The 26,675-nt window shown below is 44.2% G+C and overlaps 1 protein-coding gene across 4 annotated transcripts; it reads left to right on the top strand.

Moving 5' to 3' along the window:
- Positions 1-718: 718 nt before the first annotated feature.
- LOC115122746 (golgin subfamily A member 2-like) lies at positions 719-26,648 on the top strand. Of its 4 annotated transcripts, XM_029651997.2 has the most exons (27): positions 719-853; positions 2,243-2,383; positions 4,247-4,315; positions 4,935-5,090; positions 6,400-6,449; positions 6,692-6,755; positions 7,003-7,065; positions 8,351-8,431; positions 9,015-9,053; positions 10,473-10,535; positions 11,024-11,117; positions 11,289-11,395; positions 11,581-11,639; positions 11,834-11,975; positions 12,078-12,167; positions 12,568-12,675; positions 12,791-12,878; positions 13,082-13,218; positions 13,449-13,667; positions 14,020-14,133; positions 16,874-17,098; positions 17,366-17,554; positions 17,742-17,955; positions 18,092-18,262; positions 19,133-19,239; positions 23,521-23,713; positions 23,826-26,648. In XM_029651997.2, exons 1-27 carry the CDS (start codon positions 806-808, stop codon positions 24,089-24,091), a joined length of 3,297 nt encoding a protein of 1,098 aa, XP_029507857.1. In that variant the 5' UTR covers positions 719-805; the 3' UTR covers positions 24,092-26,648. The 4 variants fall into 4 exon arrangements, with proteins under 4 accessions (XP_029507857.1, XP_029507862.1, XP_029507870.1 ...); XM_029652002.2 differs by lacking the exon at positions 4,247-4,315; XM_029652010.2 differs by lacking the exon at positions 4,935-5,090.
- Positions 26,649-26,675: the final 27 nt, after the last annotated feature.

Raw genomic sequence — 26,675 nt, 5'->3', positions numbered from 1 at the left:
GCAGGCTAGCTCCACAGAATAAATCTCCATGGTAATTTATACCATAACATATCCTCCTGCCCCCTATCCATCTTTAGTGCAACCGGATTACGGATCAATTGAGCCAGGATCACCAAGATATCCTGGCTTAATCCCTTATCCTAGTTTTGTGCAACAGGCCCCTGGTTACAGTGAGAAGCTTCTCTTGATCAGACAGCTTGATGAAAACCAGTCAATATTCAGGTCCCCAAGAAAGTAGGCCTCTACATCACATACACTATCAAGTGTTTCACACACATTGAGATACAGGCTATAGGCTGGATCATGTTGTATTGTTATACGATTTAATTCTGTAATGTATTGATTGTTGCTGCCTTCTTGGCCAGGTCTCCCTTGAAAAAGAGACTCTGGGTCTTAACAGTAAGCAAGTGTAAATATAGAACACCCCATTCTATGTAATGTCAATCATTGTGCTGACTAGCTTTGTGCTACCTGTCAGTTCATTGATAGTTAGCTTATATCAATACAGTTTACTGTTCCCAAAACTGAAATCTGTTATAAACAGCGTGTACTTTACTCTTTGCCAACGTTGAAAATAAATGGTGTTTAGCTGTGTAGGGGCGGAAATATGCAAATACATGCTAGAACGCGTCAGTAGGATCTCACTGGCTCGTGCTTGGCTCTGCCCACTATTTTGGGTTAGTTATTAACATCTTCTGAAGTATTCCCGATGGAGCTGTTGCGCCCCTAGCGGCAAGATACCTTCTCGCGTCACGGACTGTTCCCAAATTGTTGACGTGGTGCGGTTCGCTACCGGACAGGAAGGATGGCCGACCAGAGCAGGCAAATTAAACTCGCCGCAGCCAAGAAAAAGGTACACATTTGAATTGCCAATTTCACAGCGAATATAACAGTTTTTTCAAACGTTACTCTTGTTCTGGATTTGAGTTGTCAGTAGTTTCAAGTTTTCACGAACCGGTGTGATGTTGACATTCCACGTCCTCGGACCGGTCTGCAGTCGCCCAACCCAACTCGCATCCTCCTGCTATGGCTGTTAGTGCGCACGAAATACCGAGGCTTACCTTGGGCCTCTAATCGTAGCATTAAGTAGCAAGAGTATGTGGACAATGTATACCGGGCAGGGACTTGTAAACTTTGCAATGGCGTTGCTCCCTAGGTACAAACCTTCTGTAGTTTTATCAACCCAATTGGCCAGTTTACGTTTGCTCATGTTAGCTAGCCATAGTAATTTCGCTAACGTTAGCTAACTATCAATGAACTGACCGAGCCAGTTCTCTAACACCGAGCCAGTTGGCACAAGATGATTGATGCTAGCTAACACAATATTACACATAATGGGGTGTTCTTTTGTTTTGACTTTCTTACTGTCACTTTGTGTACGTTAGCTAGCTACGTTATAACTTCCTAGGATTGCATGCCTGCCAGTGTCACTGGTTAATGAAATGGCAAACTGAAGATGATGTTACCGTGGCTAAGTAAAACGTTTGCTTAGTTATATCTATTGAGTCATGTTTGACAGGAAGCAATGTGTTAGTGAAGAGTAACGTGACGGGTAGTTTTACAGCAGACGCTTCCTCTCCCTGTCTCTGTTTTGTCACTCAGTAGCTAGCTACCTAGAAATATTGTATATAGATGCCTAATCAAATCAAGCTATTTTGTTTGAAGAACAGTTGTCTTGTTCAAGTCATTTGCGTCGCCTACTATCTCTTTCGACATGGTGATAACCACATACTATTGTTGAGATCCAACTTAGGAATTTGACATGGCATTCTTATCTCTTTGATGGAGTTTCTCTAATTTGTCTCATGACAGCTGTCACAGCACAACCTTGTGCAGGCGGGCGCATGTTCTACCATTACACATTTAAAAACAAACCCACTTGTGCAAGGGGGATGTTTTCTCATTTCACATTTAAAAACTAAAAAGTACTTTCCTCAACCTTCAGCTATTGCAGCAATTGGTTATGGTGTAAGATATTGTTGGACAGTTTTGGATCTTTCTAAATACTCATTCCATTGTCACCCACACCAGTGATACCATACCCAGGAATAACTGCTCATACTGTAGGCTAATCATATGGGATCCTTCTGAATATTCACATTATTGTAAGCCACACCAAGGCTCCCTGTACTTTCTATGCAATATAATGATTCTGCTGATGTGCTTAGCCTAGCAAACATGTGAGTTCCAGACAGTTGAGAGCTCTCATTGTCCTCTTCCCCTCCTCTCTTGTGCCGGGCAGCTGAAGGAGTTTCAGCAGAAGAGTTCTCCTGCCAGTGGAGGAGGGGGTGGAAATGGAGGAGGAGGACCAGGTGCCAAGAAGAAGAGGAAGGGAGGGAGCCAACCAGACACACCCTCGGCTGACCTACACTCTCCAGACAATGTGAGTCACCCAGCTGCATGCCCGCTGTGTGTGTGTGTGTGATGAGTTTGAGTACTGTTCATGCACACTGCTCCACTGCTTCTTTGCAAGATTTGACTTCACGCTATTTGCATTTCAATAACAAAGTGAAATGTTGCAAGAAAGCAGTCTGATACTTCTGCTCTGGAATCACATTTAGTGTTCCAGCTCAGCTGCACACTTCATGTGTGTGAGTGCAGCCATTTGCAAGTGTACTGTCAGTGTTTGTCATTTATGTCAGATCATGGAATGTAAAATGCAGCTATGCTCCAGTGACCAAAGGACGTGTCTTCGTCAGGCAAGAAAGTACTATCATGCTCTGTCAATTTGTTTTCCCGTCAGGACGTTGCATCTTAACACACACACACACCCTTCTGTTTGGTTAAAATCAATATTATTATGTTAATGTGCCTTTAATCCTATTAGAATGACGTCAGATTGGCAATTGTTTCATAGTAATGTCGGGGGGGGGGGGGGGTGTAAGGGACAGGCGATGGTTACTGTAATAATTATATACGGAGTATTCAGACCCCTAGCCTTTTTCCACATTTTGTTATTCTAAAATTGATTAAATAGTTGTTTTTTACCTTATAAATGTACACACAATGACAAAGCAAAAACATTTGTATAAAATAAAAAATAATAAATTTACAAAAGTATTCAGACCCTTTATTCAGTACATTGTTGAAGCACCTTTGGCAGTGATTACAGCCTTGAGTCTTCTTGGTTATGATTACAAGCTTGGCACACCTATATTTGGGAAGTTTCTCCCATTCTTCTCTGCAGATCCTCTCAAGCTCTGTCATGTTGGATGGGGGTGGTTGCTGATTGGTGGAGTGCTGGTTGTCCTTCCGGATGGTTCTCCCAGCTCTGTCGAAGTGACCATTGGGTTCTTGGTCACCTCCCCAACAAAGGCCCTTCTCCGATTGCTCAGTTTGGCCGGGCAGCCAGTTTTAGGAAGAGTCTTGGTGGTTGCAAACTTTTTCTATTTAAGAATGATGGAGGCCACTGTGTTCTTGGGGACCTTTTAATGCTGCAGAAATGTTTTGGTACCCTTCCCCAGAGCTGTGCCTCGACACAATCCTGTCTCGGAGCTCTACGGACAATTTCTTCGAACTCGTGGCTTGGTTTTTGATCTGACATGCACTGTCGACTGTGGGACCTTATTACACAGATGTGTGCCTTTCCAAATCATGTCCAATTAATTGAATTTACCGCAGGTGGACTCCAATCAAGTTGTAGAAACATCTCAAGAATGATCAATGGAAACAGGATGTACCTGAGCTAAATGTTGAGTCTCATAGCAAAAGTTTTGAATACTTATGTAAATTAGTTATTTATGTTTTTTAATAAATTCGATTTGTCTAATAAAAACCTGTTTTCACTTTGTCATTATGGGGTATTGTGTATAGATTGAGCATTATTATTATTTTTAAATCCATTTTATAGTAAGGCTGTAAAATAACAAAATGTGGACAAAGTCAAGGGGTCTGAATACTTTCCGACTGCACTGTAGTTCCTGGATCTTTTTTGCAGTATTTGTTTGCTTTAACTTCTGCCCTAGCCTTCCCATGGTGAAACTAGTTTTTCTGGCATCGGTAAAGACTTTGCTCCCAGCCAGCCAGTCACAATGACAGTCATTTTCTTAGAGGAACATTATCACAGAATCAAATCTTTTCTATACTTCTAGAGACGGAACTGATTGATGAGTCAGCCGCTAACATTGTCTGGCAATGAAGCTGCAGGTTGTAGGCTTTCAAATCTTTCTCTTTCAATGCCCTTCCTCCCTCCCTCATTAGCTCATTCACTGTCCCTCTCTTACCCTTCCATTCCCGTCTCCCATAGATTCAGAGTATTCTGAAAGTTCGTAGTCAGACCAATGGATTAGCTCTGCCTCCCTTTGGCAACAGCCAGGTGAGCTTATCTCCCTCCTGCCTTCTTTTTCTCTCTCCCTCTCTCTCTCACTCTTCCCCCACTCTCTTCTTTTGTCCTTTTTGTTCTTTTACACCTGTCTCTTGCCCTCTACTTACCGCACTTGATCTCGCTCTGTGTATCGGTCCCATTCCCTCCCTACTGTCTCAGTCCCTCTGTTTTTTTCTCCTCTCCTGCATGCTATTCCCTATGCTCACTGGTTGCTCATCGTAGCCATTTCTCTACAGGGAGAGAAGTGCTTTGTATTTATTTAGCCATTTGTTGATTTATTCTGAATATGCTAGGATAAAGCCTAGCTAACTGTTTTTAGTTCTGTTTTGGGTCAGTCCATCTGGGGCGTGATGGTAGTATCTGTGTGTTTTGCATGTTTAACTTCTGAACCCAATTTTTATTTATTTTTTATTTACCATGCTGGCATGTTTCCATCAGTGAAAAACAAGATGTGTGTGATTGTCCATCCATATGTTGTGATTGTGCTGCCTGACTGTACCTTGTTTTGTAGGTTTAGAATGGTGTGGGCATGTGTATGTTTCCAAATTGCTTCAACCACAATCTCTGGATGAGCACTGAAAAGTAATGTCTGTGTGTATTGTGGCCTCAGGCCCACGTTGATGAGGAGGTGAGAAGGTCCCCTGTCACCCAGCTACTGGAGGACCCAAACGGAGAGGCCGGCCGCAGCTCCCCTAACCCTGCTTGCTCTATGTCTGCTACTAACCCTGAGTGTGTCAGCTACGCCCACAACACTGACATGCAGAAGGTGTGTTCCTCCCTCCCACCGTCTTCTATCTGTCTCCATCTCTCTCTCTTACTGTTGCAAGGTATACTGAATCTTCTGTACATTTTCAATACTAGAACCTGAAAAACAGTTTGGTCCTAGAATTTTTACTATCAGTACTTCTGGCAAATGTGTTTCACATCATCTACTGATTTTAATAGATAATCAACTCTGTCTATTAGCGCAGCTGTTGTCCCCTTATCGCGCCATGCCAGTGCCACTTACTCATTTCTAGCCTGTCCTGAGGAACTACTGCATTCACCGGGAGTCTGGGCTGCATTATCGCTCGCTGAACAGAAATGAACACATTTGAATAATGCAACACGGCATGCATAAATATTGAAACAACTGTTAATTACTGTTTACAAAACAATGTCCATTACAGGCTAGAACACCTTCCAATGCAAGAAGATACTGGTAGCTTTCCTTGCTAGTTTACAGCTGAAGCAAACATCAACTCACTATCATAGTACCTTGAATGTGATAAAATGCAAAACATAGCACAACATTTTGCTTATTTCAAAGCTGATTATCACCAAAAACTTTCTTCATTCACTTTCTCGCCTGACTCATGTCTCTCCCAGTCAAGATCGTCTTTGCGCAAGCCTCTTAGTGTGTGAGTGAATGTCATGGATCTTAAAGAGACAGCGCACACTTTATAAAAGAAGAGATTGCTTCTTCTGCGCAAATGTTGTTGATCTGTAAAGTAAGTCCCAAATTGTTTTTCATCTGTAGCCCCAGGAATTCAGCCAAAACAAGCAATAACTCAATGCATGCACACACTCCAATTGAATATGCATTCACCTGTATTGTAAATAGGCCTAGACTACGTCTTGATTTACCCAGTTTATCAATAGACTAGATTCACTATTCAAATAAGGCTAATAATTTATGTAGTTAATTTCTTTACAAAGTCAAATTGATTGTATAATTGATCCATTATGCATGCATTACAAAATCTTACATTTCTAATGTATTGATACTGAACTCGAAAGATCTGTCTGGATCAAGTGCCATTCTGTGACTTTGGCTAATACGCCTTTTTGTCCCTTGGTATCGTGATTGTATCAAGTATCTTGATACGAAATCTGGTATTGAAGTCAAAATTCTGGTATCGTGACCACCTCTCTCTCCACTCATTAATGAGTGGTCATTTTTAACCGTGTACAAGGGATGGATTGGCCTAACTTGTGTTCATTGTGTCTGAATACGTTTGGCCTGGTATGTCGCTTGCTTTGATGTTTTTTTAGTTTCACTCAAAGCAATTTCCTCTCTCTCTCCTCTGCCACAGAACTGCACCCCTGACGCCAACGGCAATGAAAACCATGCGGATGAGAATAGGTGGGTCACCAAGTCATCACACACACACACACACACAATTCCTCTTCAGAATGTTCCCCCACAGCCCCCCTCACCTGCAGCTGTTGAACACACACACACACACACACAGAATAAGTAGCACAGTTATGAAGGCTGGCAGTTCAGTTTATCACATATTGAATGCTCCATTACTCAATAAGACTGGTGTGTTACTGTAACATTGGGCTAATTCTGTGTGTGTCTGTGTGTGTGTGTGTGACCAGACCCCTTTCATCCACAGAGAGCCTGCGGCAGCTCTCCCAGCAGCTCAACGGACTGCTCTCTGGGGTATGCGTGTACTTTATGGCCACAAAAAGCAGAAATTAGGCTTATAAACTGCAGTCGACGCACTGAGAAATGCACGTTGGCTAATTGCAAGCCCCTCCCAATGATATTCTATCTTACTTGGTTTGGATATTTGCTTGCTCCTGGTTTAGTGCGTTGCATAATCAGGAGTGCTGTTTGTGATGCTCTCATTGGCTCTGAGAAGCTTGCTTTATTGTGGTTTGAATTGTTTCTTTCCTGTCTATTCTAGTCATCCACCACCTATGTAAATGGAGACGGTGCTCCCTCGCCTGCCAATGAAAAAGAACTGGAGGTAAGTGACACATCACCACACCACACGTTGCCCCCTTATCATGGCCAGTACACAGGGAAAAGCACTATAAAATGCAATCCATTATTTATCCTGATCAGACAAACCCATTCTCATTCTATCCCCATTTGAAGTTGCCCCTTGTTAAGCGTCATGCCTATTGAATCAGCCTCAGTACATGATGTTCACTCCCCTCCTTGTGTCCAATGTGTCTCCATACACACACCAGAGAAATCTTGTGTGTGTTGCCCCAGGTTATGTAGAGGTGTTCCATCCTCTCCTCTCACAATCCCCCCGTTCTTGCTCTCCATGTAGGAATGTGACTGGCCTCGGCCATACAGCTCACATGACCCCTCTGCCTGTTCCGGCCCTGCATCCAGGCTCGGGTTACACACACAGGCACACACAGCAAGTGATATACTTGACTAATGACAGCTGTTTTGCACAGCTGAGACAACAATGCAATCTGAAAGATCGTCACAGTCAGAACAGAACAAATGAAATGCCGTCCAGGCAACACTACTGTACCTTTCCCAGGCCCTGCATACATACAGTTTAGTGCAGAGGAACTCTATTTCTCCTTCTCAGGTCATATCTCTGTCCTGTGTAATAGTCCTCAGACATGTTAGATTACCTTGCAGTTTGATGCAATCTATATAGAGAATGGACTCTCTCTTTTAGTAAATAAAATTCAGGCATCTTTCCAAAGCCTTGATTGGAGCTGGCGTATAGGTGTTACAACATGTTATAGTGACTACTAGTTTGTAACTTGTTAAATTGGCTGAGATCACATTAGGAACTTTGATGTTCTTACCGTGGTTGTGCAGTTCAGGGTTTTCCTAACTCTGTCCTGGGGCCCGTCGTGAGTGCACATTTTGGTTTTTGACTTAGCACTACACAGCTGATTCAAATAACCAACTCATCAAGCTTTGATGAATTTAACCAGGGAACCCTGGAGTAGTTCATGTTATGTAGACATCTGGAGATCCGGAGGTCATGTGAGAACACTGTCACATTACATTACACACTCCAGTCTGTACATTTGTTACTGAATGTTCTGCTAGCTGCCCCTGTCCTCACTGTATTACCTCACTAACTACTAGTAGGACCAAATACCTGCTGCTGCCATTTTTGTTGGTTCACATTTTACATCCCTGAAGGAGCCTGAGAGTCTTATTTACTTTCACTTCAATGAATTATTGTTTATTTCTCCACCTCCCATCTGTTTTTCATTTATTTCACTTCAATTCACTCCCTCTTTTGTTGTTGTTGTATGTTCACACATCAGAGTCGAAACCAGGAGCTGGCAACCGCACTGGACTCCAGCAACCTAACAAACTCACAGCTCAGTACCAAGCTAGACCTGCTGGTAAGAGTGTGTGTGTGTGTGCGCATGCTTGGGTTTTGGGCGTTCTGCAAATAACCCCTCACAGCCCCCATAGCAAGACTCATACCACACCAGGTACACTGACTGGCCACAGATTGACTAGCATGTAACGAATGACGTAACACTTAGCACGTTGGCTAAACCGCAGCTGTGCTGAGTGGCAGCACAGTCAGTCAGTTGATCAAGTCATGCATGGTTTTGTTTATTCACCTCACAAATTCCATTGCCCTGCACTGTTCTCATTGGTAACCATTAAGCTTTGACATGCTCACCATGATCTCGACAATGAATGAAATGAGGGAATGTTTTTGTCAGTCGTTAATAATAGACCAACTGCACTGATATTGCTTCTGGAGCTAGCTTGCTAACCGTCGCAACCCGACTGACTAGGCTAGTAAGCTTCTGTGCTGCTTTGTAAATGGGAGGTGCTCAATAGGTATTTGACTGCTGAAGAGTGAAAGGAGATGACTTGTTGTTTGGTTAGATGACTGACTTAGTGTAGATAGTGGTGGTTTGTGGATGGTGCTGATGTCACTCATTGCCCCCTGTCCTGTTTGTCTGACAGACCAAGCAATCTCAGGAGCTCACAGATCAGCTGCAAAAGGTGAGCATAAATATACTGGAAAAAAGATCAACGCAACATGTAAAGTTTTGATGCCATGTTTCATGAGCTGAAAGAAAAAAAATCCCCAAAATGTAGCTTATTTCTCTAATGTTTGTTTTCATCCCAGTTAGTGAGAATTTCTCATTTGCCAAGATAATCCATCCACCTGACAGGTGTGGCATATCAAGAAGCAGATTAAACAGCATGATCATTACACAGGTGCATCTTGTGCTTGGGACAAAATAAAGTCCACTCTAAATTGTGGAGTTTTGTCACACAATGCCACAGATGTCTCAAGTTTTGAGGGAGTGTGCAATTGGCATGCTGACTGCAGGAATGTCCACCAGAGCTGTTGCCAGAGAACTTAATGTTCATTACTCTACCATATGCCTACATCCAACCTCCCACACAACTCCAGACCACCTGTAACCGCGTCACCCCAGGACCTCCACATCCGGCTACTTCACCTGCGGGATTGTCTGAGACCATGACCACAGACAGCTGATGAAACTGTTGGTTTACACAACCAAATAATTTCTGCACAAACTGTCAAATCTTCTCAGGGAAGATCATCTGCATCCTCCTCACCAGGGTCTTGATCTGACTTCAGTTCAGAATTTTAACCGAAAAAATGCTCACCTTTGATGGCCACTGGCACGCTGGAGAAGTGTGCTCTTCACGGATTAATCCTGATTTCAACTGTATTCGGCAGATGGTAGACTGCGTGTATGGCATTATGTGGGCGAGAAGTTGGCTGACGTCAACATTGTGAACAGAGTGCCCCATGATGGGGTTATGGTATGGTCAGACACAAGCTAAGGACAATAAACACAATTGCATTTTATCGATGGCAATTTGAATTCACAGAGAGACCGTGATGAGATCCTGAGGCCCATTGTCATGCCATTCATCCGCCGCCATCACCTCATGTTTCAGTATGATAATGCACTACCCCATGTCGCAAGGATCTGTACACGATTCTTGGAAGCTACAAATGTCCCAGTTCTTCCATGGCCTCCATACTCACCAGACATGTCACCCATTTGAGCATGTTTGGGATGCCCTGGATGGACATGTACGACAGCGTGTTCCAGTTCCCGCCAATATTCAGCAATTTACACAATCAACAGCCTGACCAACAATATTTCAAAGGTTATGGATCTCGAATGCATGCGGCAAATTGTGGTCACACCAGATACTCACTGGTTTTCTGATCCATGCCCCTACCTTTTTTTAAGGCATCTGTTTATTCCCAGTCATGTAAAATCCATAGGTTAGGGCCTAATTAATTTATTTCAATTGATTTACATATATGAACTGTAACTCAGTAAAATCTTTGAAATGGTTTTATTTTGCGTTTATTCTTCAGTGTCTCTCCTCAGTGGATGAATGCAATATGTTTGTGCTTTCTTTGATCAGGAGCGAAAGGAGTTTGAACTGAAATGTGTGAGGGAGCAGGGAGCCATGCGAGAACAATTACAGGTACACACAACAGTGGAGGCTCCTGAGGAAAGGACGGCTCATAATAATGGCTGGAGCGAATGGAATTGCATCAAACACATAGAAACCATGTGTTTGATGTATTTGATACCGTTCTGCTCCAGCTATTAACACGAGCCCGTTCTCCCCAATTAAGATGCCACCGACCTCCTGTGACACACATCCTCTGACATCTTCTCCTAATCCATTTGAAGCAATTTTCTCATTTCACTCTGCATTTCCAGATATGTGCTATGCATCTGTCTTAAGAGCCCATACACCATGTGTCGTAGCCTATTTACCCAGGAATGCACGCACTGACACACAGAACAAAATATGTTCTCGTCATTCCAAGTGAAAGAAAGCTTTGATTTGATAAATGACGGGGATGATGCAGTGCAGTGACACCAATTGAATGATTCTATGTAAGGTTCTCTGTTTATTTTAAGACCGTATCGTGTGCTTGTCTCTCTGTCCATCCTCTTCTCTAGGTCCACATCCAGACCATCGGCATCCTGGTGTCGGAGAAATCTGAGCTGCAGACCGCACTGTCATACACGCAGCAGGCTGCCCGCCAGAAAACAGGTGAGTGTGTGTACACCCTGTGTGAAACTGAGGATGTATGAATATCAATGTGTGTATGTGAACGTTCTCAGTAATGTGCGGTGTTTTCAGGGGAGGCTGGTGAGAGAGAGTTGATGTGTGTAAAAGTCTATTTGGATTGGTGCTCAGTAAGCTGCTGATGTGTGTTTTCAGGAGAGGCTGAGGAGCTGAGTAACCGTCTCCAGGCCACCAAACAGAGAGTCTCTGAGCTGGAGAGAACCCTGTCCTCCGTCTCCACACAACAGAAACAGTTTGACAAGGTAACTTAAACACACACAGAGAGAGAGAGAGAGAGAAACTGTGTGAGAAGGTCATTTACATTATCACATGCAAACACACCGGACTGATTCTGATACAGTTACTTGAATGCCGTGAGCGATGAGTTTCGATTTTAGCTTTGCAGTAATGCGTTACATATGATTGCTTATCTTGTTCTCTTGTGCAGCATAACAAAGAGCTAGAGAGAGAGAGAGACAACCTGAGGCTAGAGGTGTACAGACTAAAGTAAGTATTACCTGCAGTATGCTACCATTCTACTAAATGGCTGGCCTTTTATCATATTCCCTTGTATGCTTTGTGGACTAGGTAGGAAAAGGAATCTAGTGGAAACCATGAGTGTCATCTATGAGTAGGTTTGGCATTTCAGAGGCTGTGTATGTTCCAACCTGACCCTCCTATATCTCTCCGTCCCTGTGCAGTAGTGTGAGTGAGGAGAGGAGGCAGCAGAGGTCAGAGCTGTCAGAGCAGCTCAAGCTGAAGGTGAGTGAGAACAGTGCTATGAGACTGGACCTGGATGAACTGCGCAAGAGACTGGAGATGGCTGACGTCATGCTGCAACAGGTAGATACACACACACACACACACACTCCATACACACTCCATACACACTGCCATTATCATTTGTTTTGCAGTTGTTCAATTCTCTTGTTCTTTTATTCCTAGTTTTCCAGTCAGTCAGGGCCTCCCAGTGCCAACCAGCAGATGCAGTTACTACTGGAGGAGAAATTACAGATTGAGGTGCACACTGCTCAGGTAGGGGGGGGTGTGTGCGTACATGCGAGCGCATTGTGTAGGATGAATTCACCTAGAACTGATTCATGACCACACATTTATAATCAAATTTGGTGGTTGCTTAGAATTGTCTATTTGAATTGGAAATATGTTTATTCCATATCCCAACTCACCCTGAGACACCCTCAGAGAGTGGGGTCAGGGTCTGCCATTATCAACAGCGACCCTGGAGCAATTGCGATAAAGTGCCTTGCTCAAGGGCACATTGACAGATTTTTCACTGTTGCGACTCTGTGATTCAAACTAGCAACCTTTCAGTTACTGGCCCAACGCTCTAACTGACATTTACAAACGGGTGTATGCCTCTTTAATGTTTTAGCACCTTGCCATTGTGTTAATGGTCTTTTGGTATTATCTATAGTTAATGGAGTCGGTGGCCCAGCTGCAGACAGAGAGAGACCGTTACGCTGAGCAGATCCAGGAGGAGGGACGAGTATGGAAGGACAAGACAGAGCAGCTGCTCTCTCAGGTACACTATGCTACCACCCCATTAGCAGAACCTATAGAGCTGGCATAGCCTCTGAACGGAATGCTAGAAATACTTTGTTAAGTTGTTGATTGGGGTGTGTGTGTGTCCTGTGCAGGTGACACTAGTAGCAGAGGAGAGAGACAGGAGCATCAGTCAGATCCAGGAGCTAGAAGCCCACATCACAGACCTGAAGCACGCTGCAGGTGAGGCACACAGCTACCCTCCTTGTTTTGCACATCTGTGGTTCTCAGAAGAGCTTTCTACCAAGGACAAGCTTACTGTGTTCATCCTGTCAATGATTATCATGAAAGGATTTGTTTTGCCATAAGGAAAGTTCAATGTACTGTTGGTGAAAGGAGAAAAATGTTCTCAAAGGGAGATGAACTGATTGTTTTCTCCTCCCCAGCCCTTTTGTCCCATGAGAGAGAGGCCCAGGTAGATCCCCAGCCCTCAGGGCCCTCAGCGAGTGAACTGGCCCTCCAGGAAGCCCTCAGCAGCCTGCAGCAGGAGAGAGACTCTCTCAACACACAGTTCCAGGCCCAGGTGATAACCTCCCCTTCTCTCTCACACACACACGCACACACACTACCAGTGAATAATAACACGCACTGTGCATATCACACTCTGAACACTCCCTGTCTCATCAAGGCCTTGACTAATAAGATGCATTATGGTTTGTTGGTGCTGGCCTGGAACCAAATCCTGGACACCATTTCCCTGTTATAGAGTCTCACAAGCAAAATCTCACTGTTCTTCCCGTTCCTTTGCTATAGCTACGTGACAACGAGCAGCTGAGTCGTATGTGCTCGGAGCAGGAGTCCCGTCTCTCGGAGCTGGAGCGCCATGCGGAGCGCGGGGCCGAGGATGCAGAGGACCGCAGGCGCATGCTGGAGGACGTGCAGAGCGACAAGGCCACCATCAGCCGCGCCCTGGCCCAGAACCGCACCCTTAAAGACCAGCTGGCTGAGCTGCAGAACGGCTTCGTCAAACTGGTAAGGACGAATATTACCTATTTACTGTCCTGTTGACTTATTTGAAGTATTCACTAATCTGCCTAAGTTTGGTTGGTGATAAAATAAATGGGTGGAACTGGAAACATGGTTTTTACTCATTCAGCCACAGTCAAAACACACACATTTACAGTTTAGGCATTTAGCAGACGCACTTATCCAGAGCGACTTAGTTCATCTTAAGGTAGCTAGGTGAGACAACCAAATATCACAATCATAGAAAGTCAAACTTTTCCTCAATAAGCTACTATCAGCAAAGTCAGTGCTAGTAAGATAAGACACGTTAGAATAACAAGGGTGTTGCCTCGTGTTGAATTTCTCTCTGCCATCCTAGACCAATGAGAACATGGAGCTGACCACTGCTCTGCAGTCAGAGCATCACGTCAAGAAGGAGCTGGGACGCAAGATGGGACAACTACAGGAGGACCTGCATAACTTCAAGGAGCAGGTAGGGACACACAAGTGGAGGCTGCTCAGGGGAAGACGGCTCATAATAATGGCTGGAACAGAGCGAATGGCGTCAAACACATGGAAACCATGGATGTTTCTCTATGCATACTACTGTGCTCCACACTCATGCTCCAAGTGCATTCTCCGAGGACGTTCTCTTGAGTATGTTCTTGTGAGGACGCATAAAACATTTAATTTGAGAAGCACTCCCCCTACTGTATTACCGCACGCTGCATCTCCCCATTCTTTTCTTCCAGCCAGGACAATGGCAACAATAGAGACAAAAGACTGCATTCTGTAAGGCTGCATGATGCGACTAATGATGACAGAAGGCATAAGCTCGGCTTAGTTTTTTGCTCAGGCTGCACACACTTCATCAGTCTCTCATTCACAATTTAACGGCGGCATCCCCTTTGTGTGGCCGTAATGCAACCTAAAAACGTCCATGCTTTTTGCGGGCCATTGTGCCCTTCTCCCTGAGTGCCGCACGCTCCTAAGCACCTCTCACATGGCTCTCCATCACGTGATCGGGTCTTTCTCACAGGCTACCAGTGAAGACACACACATAGGGGGACGCACGCATCCTTATCCAATTCCAAGGTGCATGTTGGAAGAACTGTCCACATTTGACTTTTCGTCAGCCAACATGATGAGTAGTAGGCCTAACGAACAGTAAAATCACTAGCCTATGTCAATCTACAATCCCCCATAGTACAAAAATTGACCTATTCTGTGTGAGAAATAAATATTCCAAACATAGTCTGGGACAGTTGTGGGATGCGATGGATATCAAATTAATCCAACCACTATCATCATCAAAAAAAAAGTTTTACGCAATGTGGCTGACGCAAAAAAAACAGCTTTAAATTATGATATATAATTTGGCCTCTTTCTTCACATTATAAGCACAGCAATGTGCACATGGTAGTAGGCTACGAGCGCAAATGTTCCATTAGCGGAAAACACCATTATCAAAAGTGACCACAAATGCGATTTATGCATTTAATGCTTTTATTATAAATGTTTATGGTGAAAATGATCTTCCCCAAACTTGAAACTCACACGCTGCTTATATATACACCACTTAGGCTCTACACTCCTTCTAAAGCGGATTAATGTGCTTCATTTTAAGAAGTTGTTTGGACACTTTAGTTGTGATACAAATCTTATTAAAACATATAGGGCTATGGGTAAGGCTACATGAGGTGTGCAACTACGATTTGAAAAACTTGCAAAAAGAAGCCATTGTTTCTTTGCCTTATGCTGGGCATAATTCACAAGTGATCATTCACAAGTAATAGGAACGGGAAGAACCGTGAGTCTCCCATCAGACTATTCTTGATTTAATCTCGTCTTTACATATAATATATGAGTTTTGATTTAGAATGGACAATCATCATGCACCTGTCTCGAAACGGGCAGCAGGGGAAAAATACATCTCATCTATGCACTTAAATTGCGAATGGAGGACACTTTTCCCGTGGTTCATTTTCATGCCAGCCATGAGGCTATACTCCTGTTGTAAAGATATTAGTAAAGTTGTGAAATATAGTAGGCCTAGCAGAAAGTTGATGGGATCCTTCCCTTTTTTAATATTGGCCATCACTCTGTCTATAGGCTATGTAATTGCATGGCCTATAGGAATGTTGCGCCTCATGAGCTCTCATTAAGCTTTTTATTCGATTTTTGATAACATTTGCATTGATGTCAGAGTGATTAGTACCAGGCAGTTAGCAAGTTTGATAGGCTACTAATGAACATCAGCAGCATCAGAGCTTGGAGAAGCCTAATTACCGTGACCAAACGGTCACGTGGAATTTGTTTGCCTTCATGACTGCCGGTGTGGCGGTCACCGCAACAGCCCTAGTCTGAAGACTTTCTGAATTAACTATGTGAATCATAATCTAGCTAGAAAGATTACCTTAAACTATTGTTATGCAATATAGATGTCAATTCTTCATGGCTAGCTAGCCAGTTGACCTTATGGACTTACTCATTCACTGAACCTTCCTTCTTCTAGCCAGGACAATGTCAAAAGAGACTAAACAAGATATACACAAAGCAATGTTTTTACTTCATATCTATCAGCTAGCTATATGTGAATCATAATAATGTAGCTAACAAGATAGTATAACAGGCATGGGTAGCTAGCGAACAATTCTTTGTGGCTATCTGGCTAGCCAGTTGGCTCTAATTTACTATGGGCTTACGACCTACAGTGGGTATTGTAGGCAGGTAACCATGCCAAAATTAACACTGAATGTATTTATCAACATATCAAGATAAAATGTTGTAGTCAGGCAACATATGAGATGTGAATAGGCAACATTTAATTACAAAGTCGGAGTGTATTTTCTCTCACTTCAACTCAAGTAATGTCCCCGCTATTGATTTCAAGAAAATGTCATTTTATACGTGGTTACGTCATATTTCTTTGCATACTTTCCATGGAAGCTTGCGTCTATGCATGCTTCAAAATATGTACAAATGGAGTAGGCATTCGAGAAGTGCCCTCTGTGCTCTGCTTCGCATACTTTGATTTGGACTCCGAACCTTCCTTGCTCCAATTTGCTTGCATGGTTGTATGCATTTTGAGAAACACCCCATGTGCTTGATGTATTTCATACCATTCCGCTCCAACCATTACCACGAGCCCATCCTCCCCAATTAAGGTGGTGAACAGCTGCAGGAACAACATTTGTCACACAAACACACTCACACGTCTGCTTCATCCCCAGTTGGAGCTGAAGTCTCTGGAGTACCAGGCACTGCTGGAGCAACGGGACCAGATAGTGGCCCACCTACAGCAGTACTCTGCAGGCTACACAGCCCTGGCATCTGAGCGGGAGCAGCTCCACAGACAGTACTTGCAGCAGAGCCAGCTGATGGACCGGCTGCAGCATGACGAGACCCATGGAAGGGTTCAACTGGAGATGAGCCACAAACAGCTGGAGCAATACCAGGTCAGGGAACGGGACACGCACACATTCATAATGCATCGTTACTGCTGCGCTGGCTGGCCGGCTGGGTTGCCAATAGTTGCCACAAAGTCAAAATAGGCTACATCGTAAAAATTCATGAAAACTTAAAAGGTTAGGCTTAAGGTTAGTGGTGGGGTTAAGGTTGGTGTTGGGTTTAGGGTTAGGTTTAAAATTGGATTTTGAGAAGATAAATTGTAGAAATGGGTGGGGTTTATGACTTTGTGGCTGTGGTAACCCTCCCCCATACAGGAGAGGCTGGAGCGGTTGTCTAGAGACAACGAGCAGCTGAAGGCTGAAGTCACAGAGCTGCTCAACAGCTCAGCCCTGGCCACACCCCCCAGAGACCAGGGAGACGGAGTGGAGAGCCAATCCCTGCCAGAAAGCCCACAGAAGTCCTCCATTGCTATCCCAGAAGACTTTGAGAGCCGGGAAGAGATGGTAAGGAGAAAATAACTATCAGTGGTTTTAAGTGGCCTCTAGTGTTGTTGCTCCCAAATGCTACATATGTGAGGATTTTCAAAGCATTTCTCAGATAATTGTCTCAGATTTAAAATTTAATTAATTTAATTAATTAATTTAATTAAAATAAAAATTAAAAATAAATCCTCTCTTCCATCTCTCTCAGGAGGAGTTTGTGCGCGATGCAGTGGCACGTGTGGAGGCAGAGAGAGATGAGGTAAGGAGCAGACTGGAGGAGGAGAGGAGACTGCACCTTGCAGCCCGTCACCAGGCTGCAGCAACCAGCATGGAGTTCCAGCACCACAGTCATGACCATGAACACAACCATGACCACGGCCACACTCACAGCCATGATGACCACAGTCACTGTGAACATACAGGTGAGAGGAGGAGAGGTGCATGCACATATTTGTGTGTGCTACGTGCATGACCAATGTTTGTTTTCTCAGAGCTCTATGCTAGTTTTGAGTGTGTTACCATTGCAGTGTGTGACCGGTGTTTCCCCCCCCGTGTTAGTCTCAGGGTCAGAGGGCGTACCAGTGGAGGTACACGAGGCCCTGTGTGTTGCCATGGAGAAGCTCCAACACCGCTTCACCTCGCTGATGCAGGAGAAGGCTGACCTGAAGGAGAGGGTAGAGGAGCTGGAACACCGCTGTATACAGCTGTCTGGAGAGACTGATACTATAGGTGACAATCACACTCCTCTATACAGCTGTCTGGAGAGACTGATACTATAGGTGACAATCACACTCCTCTATACAGCTGACTGGACAGACTGATACTATAGGTGACTATCACACTCCTCTATACAGCTGACTGGACAGACTGATACTATAGGTGACTATCACACTCCTCGATACAGCTGACTGGACAGACTGATACTATAGGTGACTATCACACTCCTCTATACAGCTGACTGGACAGACTGATACTATAGGTGACTATCACACTCCTCTATACAGCTGACTGGACAGACTGATACTATAGGTGACTATCACACTCCTCTATACAGCTGACTGGACAGACTGATACTATAGGTGACTATCACACTCTATACAGCTGACTGGACAGACTGATACTATAGGTGACTATCACACTCCTCTATACAGCTGACTGGACAGACTGATACTATAGGTGACTATCACACTCTTCTATACAGCTGTCTGGAGAGACTGATACTATAGGTGACTATCACACTCCTCTATACAGCTGACTGGACAGACTGATACTATAGGTGACTATCACACTCCTCTATACAGCTGACTGGACAGACTGATACTATAGGTGACTATCACACTCCTCTATACAGCTGTCTGGAGAGACTGATACTATAGGTGACTATCACACTCCTCTATACAGCTGACTGGACAGACTGATACTATAGGTGACAATCACACTCCTCTATACAGCTGTCTGGAGAGACTGCCACTATCAGTGACACGCACTCTCCACTACCCTTTTTCACACACCACACACACACACACACAGTGATGCACTTACACATTCATTCCCATAGTGTGACCGGTCATCTCTTTCCTTCATTGTATGTTTGTCCAGGAGAGTACATTGCCCTGTACCAGAACCAGAGAGCTGTCATGAAGCAGAAACACACGGAGAAGGAGCAGTACATCAGTATGTTGGCCCAGGACAAAGAGGAGATGAAGGTTTGATTTTATTTTTTATTTAACTTGGCAAGTCGGTTAAGAACAAATTATTATTTACAATGACGGCCTACCAAATTGCCTTTTGTGGGGACAGGGGCTGGGATTAAGAATATGCGACAAAACACATCACGAGACGACACTACATAAAGAGAGACCAAAGACGACAGCATAGCATGGCAGCAACAAATGAAAACAGCATGGTAGCAACACAACATGGTACAAACATTATTGGGCACAGACAACCGCACAAAGGACAAGACCGTAGAGACAACAATACATCAGGCGAAGCAGCCACAACTGCCAGTAAGAGTATCCATGATTGAGTCTTTGAATGAAGAGATGGAGATAACGTGGTCCAGTTTGAGTTTTCTTGCAGCTCGTGCCAGTCGCTAGCTGCAGTGAACTGAAAAGAGGGCCCCCAGGGATATGTATGCTTTAGGGACCTCTTACAGAATGTGACTGGCAGAACGGGTGTTGTGTGTGTGACTGCAGTAGGTATCTCAGATAGGGGGAGTGAAGCCTAAGAGGGTTTTATAAATAAGCAGCAACCAGTGGGTCTCGCGACGGGTATACAGAGAGAACCAGTTTACAGAGGAGTATAGAGTGCAGTGATGTGTCCTATAAGGAGCATTGGTGGCAAATCTGATGGTCGAATGGTAAAGAACGTCTAGCTGCTCGATGCACCGTTACCTGCCAATCTAAAATTACATGTCTGTAATCTAGCATGGGTAGGATGGTCATATGAGTCAGGGTTAGTTTGGCAGCTGGGGTGAAAGAGGAGAGATTACAATAGAGGAAACCAAGTCTAGATTTAACCTTAGCCTGCAGCTTTGATATGTGCTGAGAGAAGGACAGTGTGCTGTCCAAGTACTTGTAAGAGGTTACTACCTCAAGCTCTAAACCCTCAGAGTTAAAAAGCACACCGGTGGGGAGAGGGGCATTCTTCTTACCAAACTACATGACCTTTGTTTTGGAGGCATTCAGAACAAGGTTATGGGCAGAGAAAGCTTGTTGGACACAAAGAAAGCTTTGTTGTAGAGCGTTTAACACAAAATCCGGGGAGGGGCCAGCTCAGTATAAGACTGTATCATCTGCATATAAATGGAGGAGAGAGATTCCAACAGCTATGTTGTTGATGTAAATTGAGAAGAGCGTGGGGCCTAGGATTGAGCCTTGGGGTACTCCCTTGGTGACAGGCAGTGGCTGAGACAGCAGATGTTCTGACTACACTGCACACTTTGAGAGAGGTAATTAGCAGGCCAAAGACCCCTCGGAGACACCAATACTCCTTAGCTGGCCCACAAGAATGGAATGGTCTACTGTCAAAATCTTTGGCCAAGTCAATAAAAATAGCAGCACAAAATTGCTTAGAATCAAGGGCAATGGTGACATAATTGAGAATCTTTTAAGATTGCAGTGACACATCCATAACCTGAGCGGAAACTAGATTGCATACCAGAGATAATACTATAGAGTTCAAGAAAGCCAGTCAGTTGAGTATTGACAAGTTTCTCCAGCACTTTTGATAAACAGGGCAATGGAAATAGGCCTGTAACAGTTAGGTTCAGCTTGGTCTCTCCCTTAAAATAAAGGACGCACCGGGGCTGCCTTCCAAGCAATGGGAACCTAACCAGAGGAGAGATGGGTTGAAAAGTTTAGAGATGGGCTTGGCGATGATAGGGGCAGCAACCTTAAAGAAGAAAGGGTCTAAACCATCTGACCTGAATTTTTTGGGGGGGGTCAAGTTTAAGGAGCCCCTTTAGCACCTCTGACTCAGTGACTGCCTGCAGGGATACACTTTGTAGTGAGGTAAGGGAAAAAGAGGGAGGAGCATCGGGGCTAGTCGCATTAGGAGTGGGAGATGAGAATGTTGGATGGGGAAGGAGGTATGGCAGAGTCAAATAGGAATCCTGACTTAATGAAGTGGTGATTTAAAGAGCTCCGCCATGTGCTTCTTGTCAGACAACCACATCAACATTTAGGGACATGGGGAGATGTGAGGAGGGTTTATTCTCCAGGTCTAATCGTTTTCCAGAACTTCTTGGGGTTAGACCCACAGAGAGAACTGCTCCTTTAAGTAACTAACTTTGGCCTTGCACTTATTTATAATTTGCCTGAACGACAGCCAGTCAGCCTGAGTATGCGTGTGCCGAGCGATTTGACAAATGGAATTCTTGAGGTGGAGTAACTCTGCCAGATCACGGTCGAACCAGGGGATGAACCCGTTTTTAATTCTCCTTTTCTTTTGAGTGCGTGTTTGTTAATGATGCCACTGAAAATATAAAAAAAGAAGGTCCAAGCATCTTCGACAGAGGGGATCAAGCTGGTTCTATACCAAGTTACAGGCCAGGTCATGAAGGATGGCTTGCTCATATATTTTTTTTGGAAAGGGTCTATGACAAATCAGGGCAGGTTGTTTCACTGAGCAGCCATTACAAACACAGGCTGTAAAACAGTGATCGCTAAGGTCATTAGGGGCGGCAGGTAGCCTAGTGGTTAGAGCGTTGGGCCAGTAACCGAAAGGTTGCTAGATCTGGATTATTGGTAAGGAAAACATCAAGGAGAGTAGCCTTTTCTGGGTGTTTGGAGTCATATTTTGTGGGATTGGTAATAATCTGAGAGATTTAGGGAGTCCCATTGCTTTAGGACTTGGTCAGGATGTTTAAGCATGTCCCAATTCAGGTCACCTAGCAGGACAAATTCAGGCTTAGTGTAAGGGGCCAGGAAAGAGCTTAAGGTATTTAGGGTGCAGGCTGGTGCTGATGGTGGATGATAACACCCAGCAATAGTCAACAATTAGTTATTTGTAAGTTTAATGTGTAAAACCAGCAAATCAAATTGTTTGGGGACATACTTGGTGGAGACAACCGAGCACTGAAGGTGTTCGTTGGTAAAGATTGCCACTCCACCACCTTTGGAAGATCTGTCTTGCCGAAAAAGGTTAAAACCAGAAAGGTTATCAGTGTTCAAAACACTTTCTTAACCACGTCTTGGTAATGACCAACACATCTGAATTGGAGCTGTGAACCCACCAATATTAGGGACGATTTTAACAATCGGAATTCGGCCTTTTTGGATGCCGATTATGGCCGATTACATTGCAACCCACAAGGAAACTGCGTGGCAGGCTGACCACCTGTTACACGAGTGCTGCGTTAAAAGGACCTTGTGGCTGCAAGGAGCCACGGTAAGTTGCTAGCCTGCATTAAAATTATCTTATAAAAAAAACAATCAATCTTCACAGAACTTGTTCTCAACTTGCCTACCTGATTAAATAAATAAACATAATCACTAGTTAACTACACATGGTTTATGATATTACTAGGTTAACTAGCTTGATACTTATTTAAAAAATGTTGGTCCTCCAAGTATCAGCGTTTTAAAATCATAATCGGTCAACCTCTAATTTTAGGTAATTATCTTCCAGTGTTAACGTACAGAAAACCCAGGCTTTTACGAGAGCAGGAATCGGTGAAGTAGACATCAGAGCACAAATCAGAATTGGGGCTAGCAACAGTAGATGGGCCAGGGTGTACTTGCACATTTCCAGATATCATCAGCAGTAATATAATCAGTGCACGGCAGAGGACAGGGAGAGCTCTGCAGTGTTGATTTTTGACATTTGAATGTGCATTAGATGGCAACAAGATCATATTGTTAAGCAATTTCATCAGGTAACATGAATAGAAAGCCGGGGAGAGGTGGTTAGAATAGGATGGGAGGCCAAAAGTCTGTGTAACCAATAGTCAGTCCTGTGTGTGGGAACAAACAAACATCTGTCCCACGGTTGGGTAAACAAGCAAGTTCATAGTCAACAAAGCACGCATGAGGCAAATAGCATAAAGCACAAGAGAAAAATATAATGACTTGGGACTAGCCATTGTAAGTTCAGAGTCACTCGCCCCAACAGTGTGTGTGTGCTGGAGGCGAGTGACAGCTTGGGAGAGAGGGGTGAGTGGCGGGGGGTTGTTATCTGTACCAGATGGGGAGACGGGCCAGGGCAGACGGTGAACAGATCGCCAGGTGGAATCCAAGCTGCAGTGCAGCAGGAGTAGGAGTCAATCCCACTTGGGAGAGGCTTTTTTTTTTTTTTTCGGAAGGCAGATTCCTTGTAGCTAGCTGGTATTTTCTAGCAAGTCACTGTCCACCATCTTTTCCATGTGGAAAAGGTTGTTAGCTAGCTATATCTTTTCAGTTTTGGCAAATGGTCCACACGCACACAAAGGTACTCTACTCACACACAGAAAGTACACATTTGATCGTGTTTCTGTGCCCATGCAGGCCAAACTGGCAGAGCTGCAGGACCTGGTCATGAGGTTGGTGGGTGAGCGGAACGAGTGGTACAGCCGCTATGCTGGGGTGGTGGCTAGCGCTGACACTACAGCTAACCCTGACCTGCTGCCAGCTGGGGAGGACCATGTCCAGGCTCACCACGCACACAGACGCATGGAGCTCAATGCTGTGGACAGACAAGGTTTGAGCACACACACACACACACACACCTCTCCATTCCCGCTGTAGCGTCCATGGATAGTCATTATACTAACCTCCCTGATCTCTCATCTCCTTCCCCCTTCTCTCTCCAGAGTCTATGGATCTAAGTAAAGCTATGGAATCTGACTCCACCACCCCTGATACCCCTCACAGTGCACCGTCAGACTTGGTCCAGAGGCTCCCCCCAGATTCACAGGCTCTGATGAGGCCCCAGGAGGATGGCACGGCCAGGCAGATCATGCAGCTGCTACAGGAGATCCAGGGGCCCCGCACCGTGCCCTTCCTGGGGGACAATCCCTGCATCCCCTTCTTCTACCGGCCTGACCAGCAGGACGAAGTCAAGATCCTGGTGGTCTGATGAGACTATGGAGCCAACTGGCAAAGTTGGTTTGGATCCCTGGCAATGTTGAAGGATCTCTGAACACACACACCATTCCACCACGTCACACTTAGGTCATCTAGGATCACACGTACACACACTTCTGGGTATACGGTCTCACACACATGCGCACTCTCCCCCCCGACAGCGTCAAATTCAAGTTTCTGGAGAGTTTGTTTACGCTGTCTCACACTCCATTTGAGTCCTTGACGGGTCTCACATGCAGTTTATTATTCACTGCACACTAAGGCTGGGAGTTGCTCACTCTCCTTATGCAACAAAATATCTCTGTCCCCTCAGTCATTGTCTATTGAAGGAGAAATGAAGGCTTTGAGTGAAGTTAGCAGCAATAGTATGTGTGCGTGCATGGACTACTCTCACAGGATCCTCATTCACAATGTGTGTCTGATTCTGGAGAAGAACTGGGATAGTCTGTGTTTGGTAGTGGAGACAGACAAGGCTTGGTTTTGCCCTGTGGGCTGTCTCTCAATTCATTTATTTGTCTCTCTTCCTCCATGACAACTGATGGGCAACAAGACATACTCAGGCATTTGGTCATGAATGGAAGGAGACTGATACACAGCCTTAGGTAGGTGTTGGTGTGTTCTATGGCAGTGGAGGTAGTGTGTTGTCAGTGAAGCAGGTGGAGTAGTGAAGTATCAATTCAGGCTGGAGCCTTGACCTAACTGGGGAGAAAGCAAGTCAGGAAAGTATTGGTAAAGACACTAGCATTTGGCACACGTTTGCATTGTTCACTTAATTTCTAAGTAGGGGAACACAATGACGTCATAGGAAAGAGGAACGTGAACGTAGACACATGGCTGCTCTCCCCTACAAATTACCTTGTCTATCCACCCTCTTCCATTTGGAAACAGTGAAATCTGAACACATGCATGTACAGTAGTGCTTTCTCTTATGCCAATGAGCCAGTCGGTTCTATTCCCCTAGTTTGCTCTGCGTTTATTTATTTCATGTCCCATTTTCATGTCATCTCTTGTTTATCAATCGTTCAATTCCATTGTGCTTGTTGCCCCTCTACATATCATTAATATGAAGTTGCTCCCTTTGAAACTGGATGGCGATTGTGATAAATGATCCAATCTCAATTGTATCCCTAATGATCTGAATGCAAGTGGTCTCTTCTCTCTAGTTTCATGGGCTTTTGTTGTCGGTTATTGCACTAAGATTGTACAGAGCTTCTACTAAAATCCTGTCTCATCTCACTTGTTTTTTGGACAGTAGTTTTTCTATGGCAGACCCATTCTAGGCATTTGATTTCTGTGCTTGGAGCCCTATGATGTCATGAGTGCTCTTTGGCACATCTGGGCTGAGGGTTCCACTCAAAGCTAACGAATGGAGACTAAAGCTTGTGTGTTGACGTGACCGAGAGAGAGTGTGTGTGTACACTTGGAGGATGTACAGGTATGTGTATATATAGTGTTGTATTAATCCTAGTAACACAAGGCAGAGGCAATGGGGTTCAGCTCTGCTGTTTGATTGGAAGGTCCTCCTGTTTTTGGAGAAACTTCCCATGATGGGGGTGTGTGTTTACTCATATTTGTTGATTTTGAATTTCGAGGCTTCCGTAGTGTCTTTGTTGTTGACTACTGATGTCAGATTTTTTATTCAAGAATGGAAGTCTTTAATAACTCAATTGATTACCCCTAACTTAATGAAAAGCAAAAACAGTCTGAAAAAATAGTAAGGTGGTTTTTGATAATGCTATGTGAAATGTGTTCAATCAGATATGAGGAAAGTATTGGTTGTGGAGGACATTTTCAGGTCTGTAGAGGTGTGTGTTTGTACTTGGTCTGCATTAGTTGCTGAACCAACTCCCACCCTGAAGCGCAGCACTTTTCACAGTAGGACTTGACACAGTTTCTTTTGAAAGTGAATGGACCGTTACCCCAATCTGAATTAAATTCCTGGCTTAGCGTTCTCTTATGCTTATGAAAAATATTGTCATTAAAAAAAGTTAACTTTTGTTTTGGGAGTAGTAAAACCAAGAGAATCTTTTCAAATAATTTAAAATGCCATTATTTTGACGGTGATGAGATACAACTAATAGATTCAACTGATTCCCCCCCGACACAAACCTTCTAATTCAATGTTTATTTTGAATGGATGTGTGTGATTGAACAGATGATTTAGAGAGAGTTGAAACTTTTCTGTTGTAAAGGAGCTGTATATACTGTAACTGTGTAAGATATTGTACAGTATATTCATTCTGCCTGGTGTGGGAATAAAGGTAATGGCTGTTTGTAGTGTTGCTAGCAGCCCAGAGCGTCTGTCTGTCTGTGTGAGCAATTGTTGGACACACAGCTGAGGTGAAGGGGTGATGTCTTTGTATTAAATCAAAGGTTAAATCAATTAATGTATTTATTAGGCATAATTATCCAAACTAATCCGTTTTAATGCAATGTAGGCTGTCTGGGGACGTTGAAGGATCGTTGAGCTTCCAACACTACATTTCTGATGTCATTTCTCCTGTAAGATTTATTTTCTCCCCTCCTGAATAAAACTGAAAAGTAAAGTAGACAGAATCTGGTCAATGGATCCTTGC

This window comes from Oncorhynchus nerka, linkage group LG4, assembly GCF_034236695.1.
Source record: "Oncorhynchus nerka isolate Pitt River linkage group LG4, Oner_Uvic_2.0, whole genome shotgun sequence".
In the NCBI taxonomy this organism is placed as follows: domain Eukaryota; kingdom Metazoa; phylum Chordata; class Actinopteri; order Salmoniformes; family Salmonidae; genus Oncorhynchus; species Oncorhynchus nerka.
The sequence above is the reverse complement of the archived record's forward strand: the minus strand, read 5'-3'. Positions and strand labels throughout refer to the sequence as shown.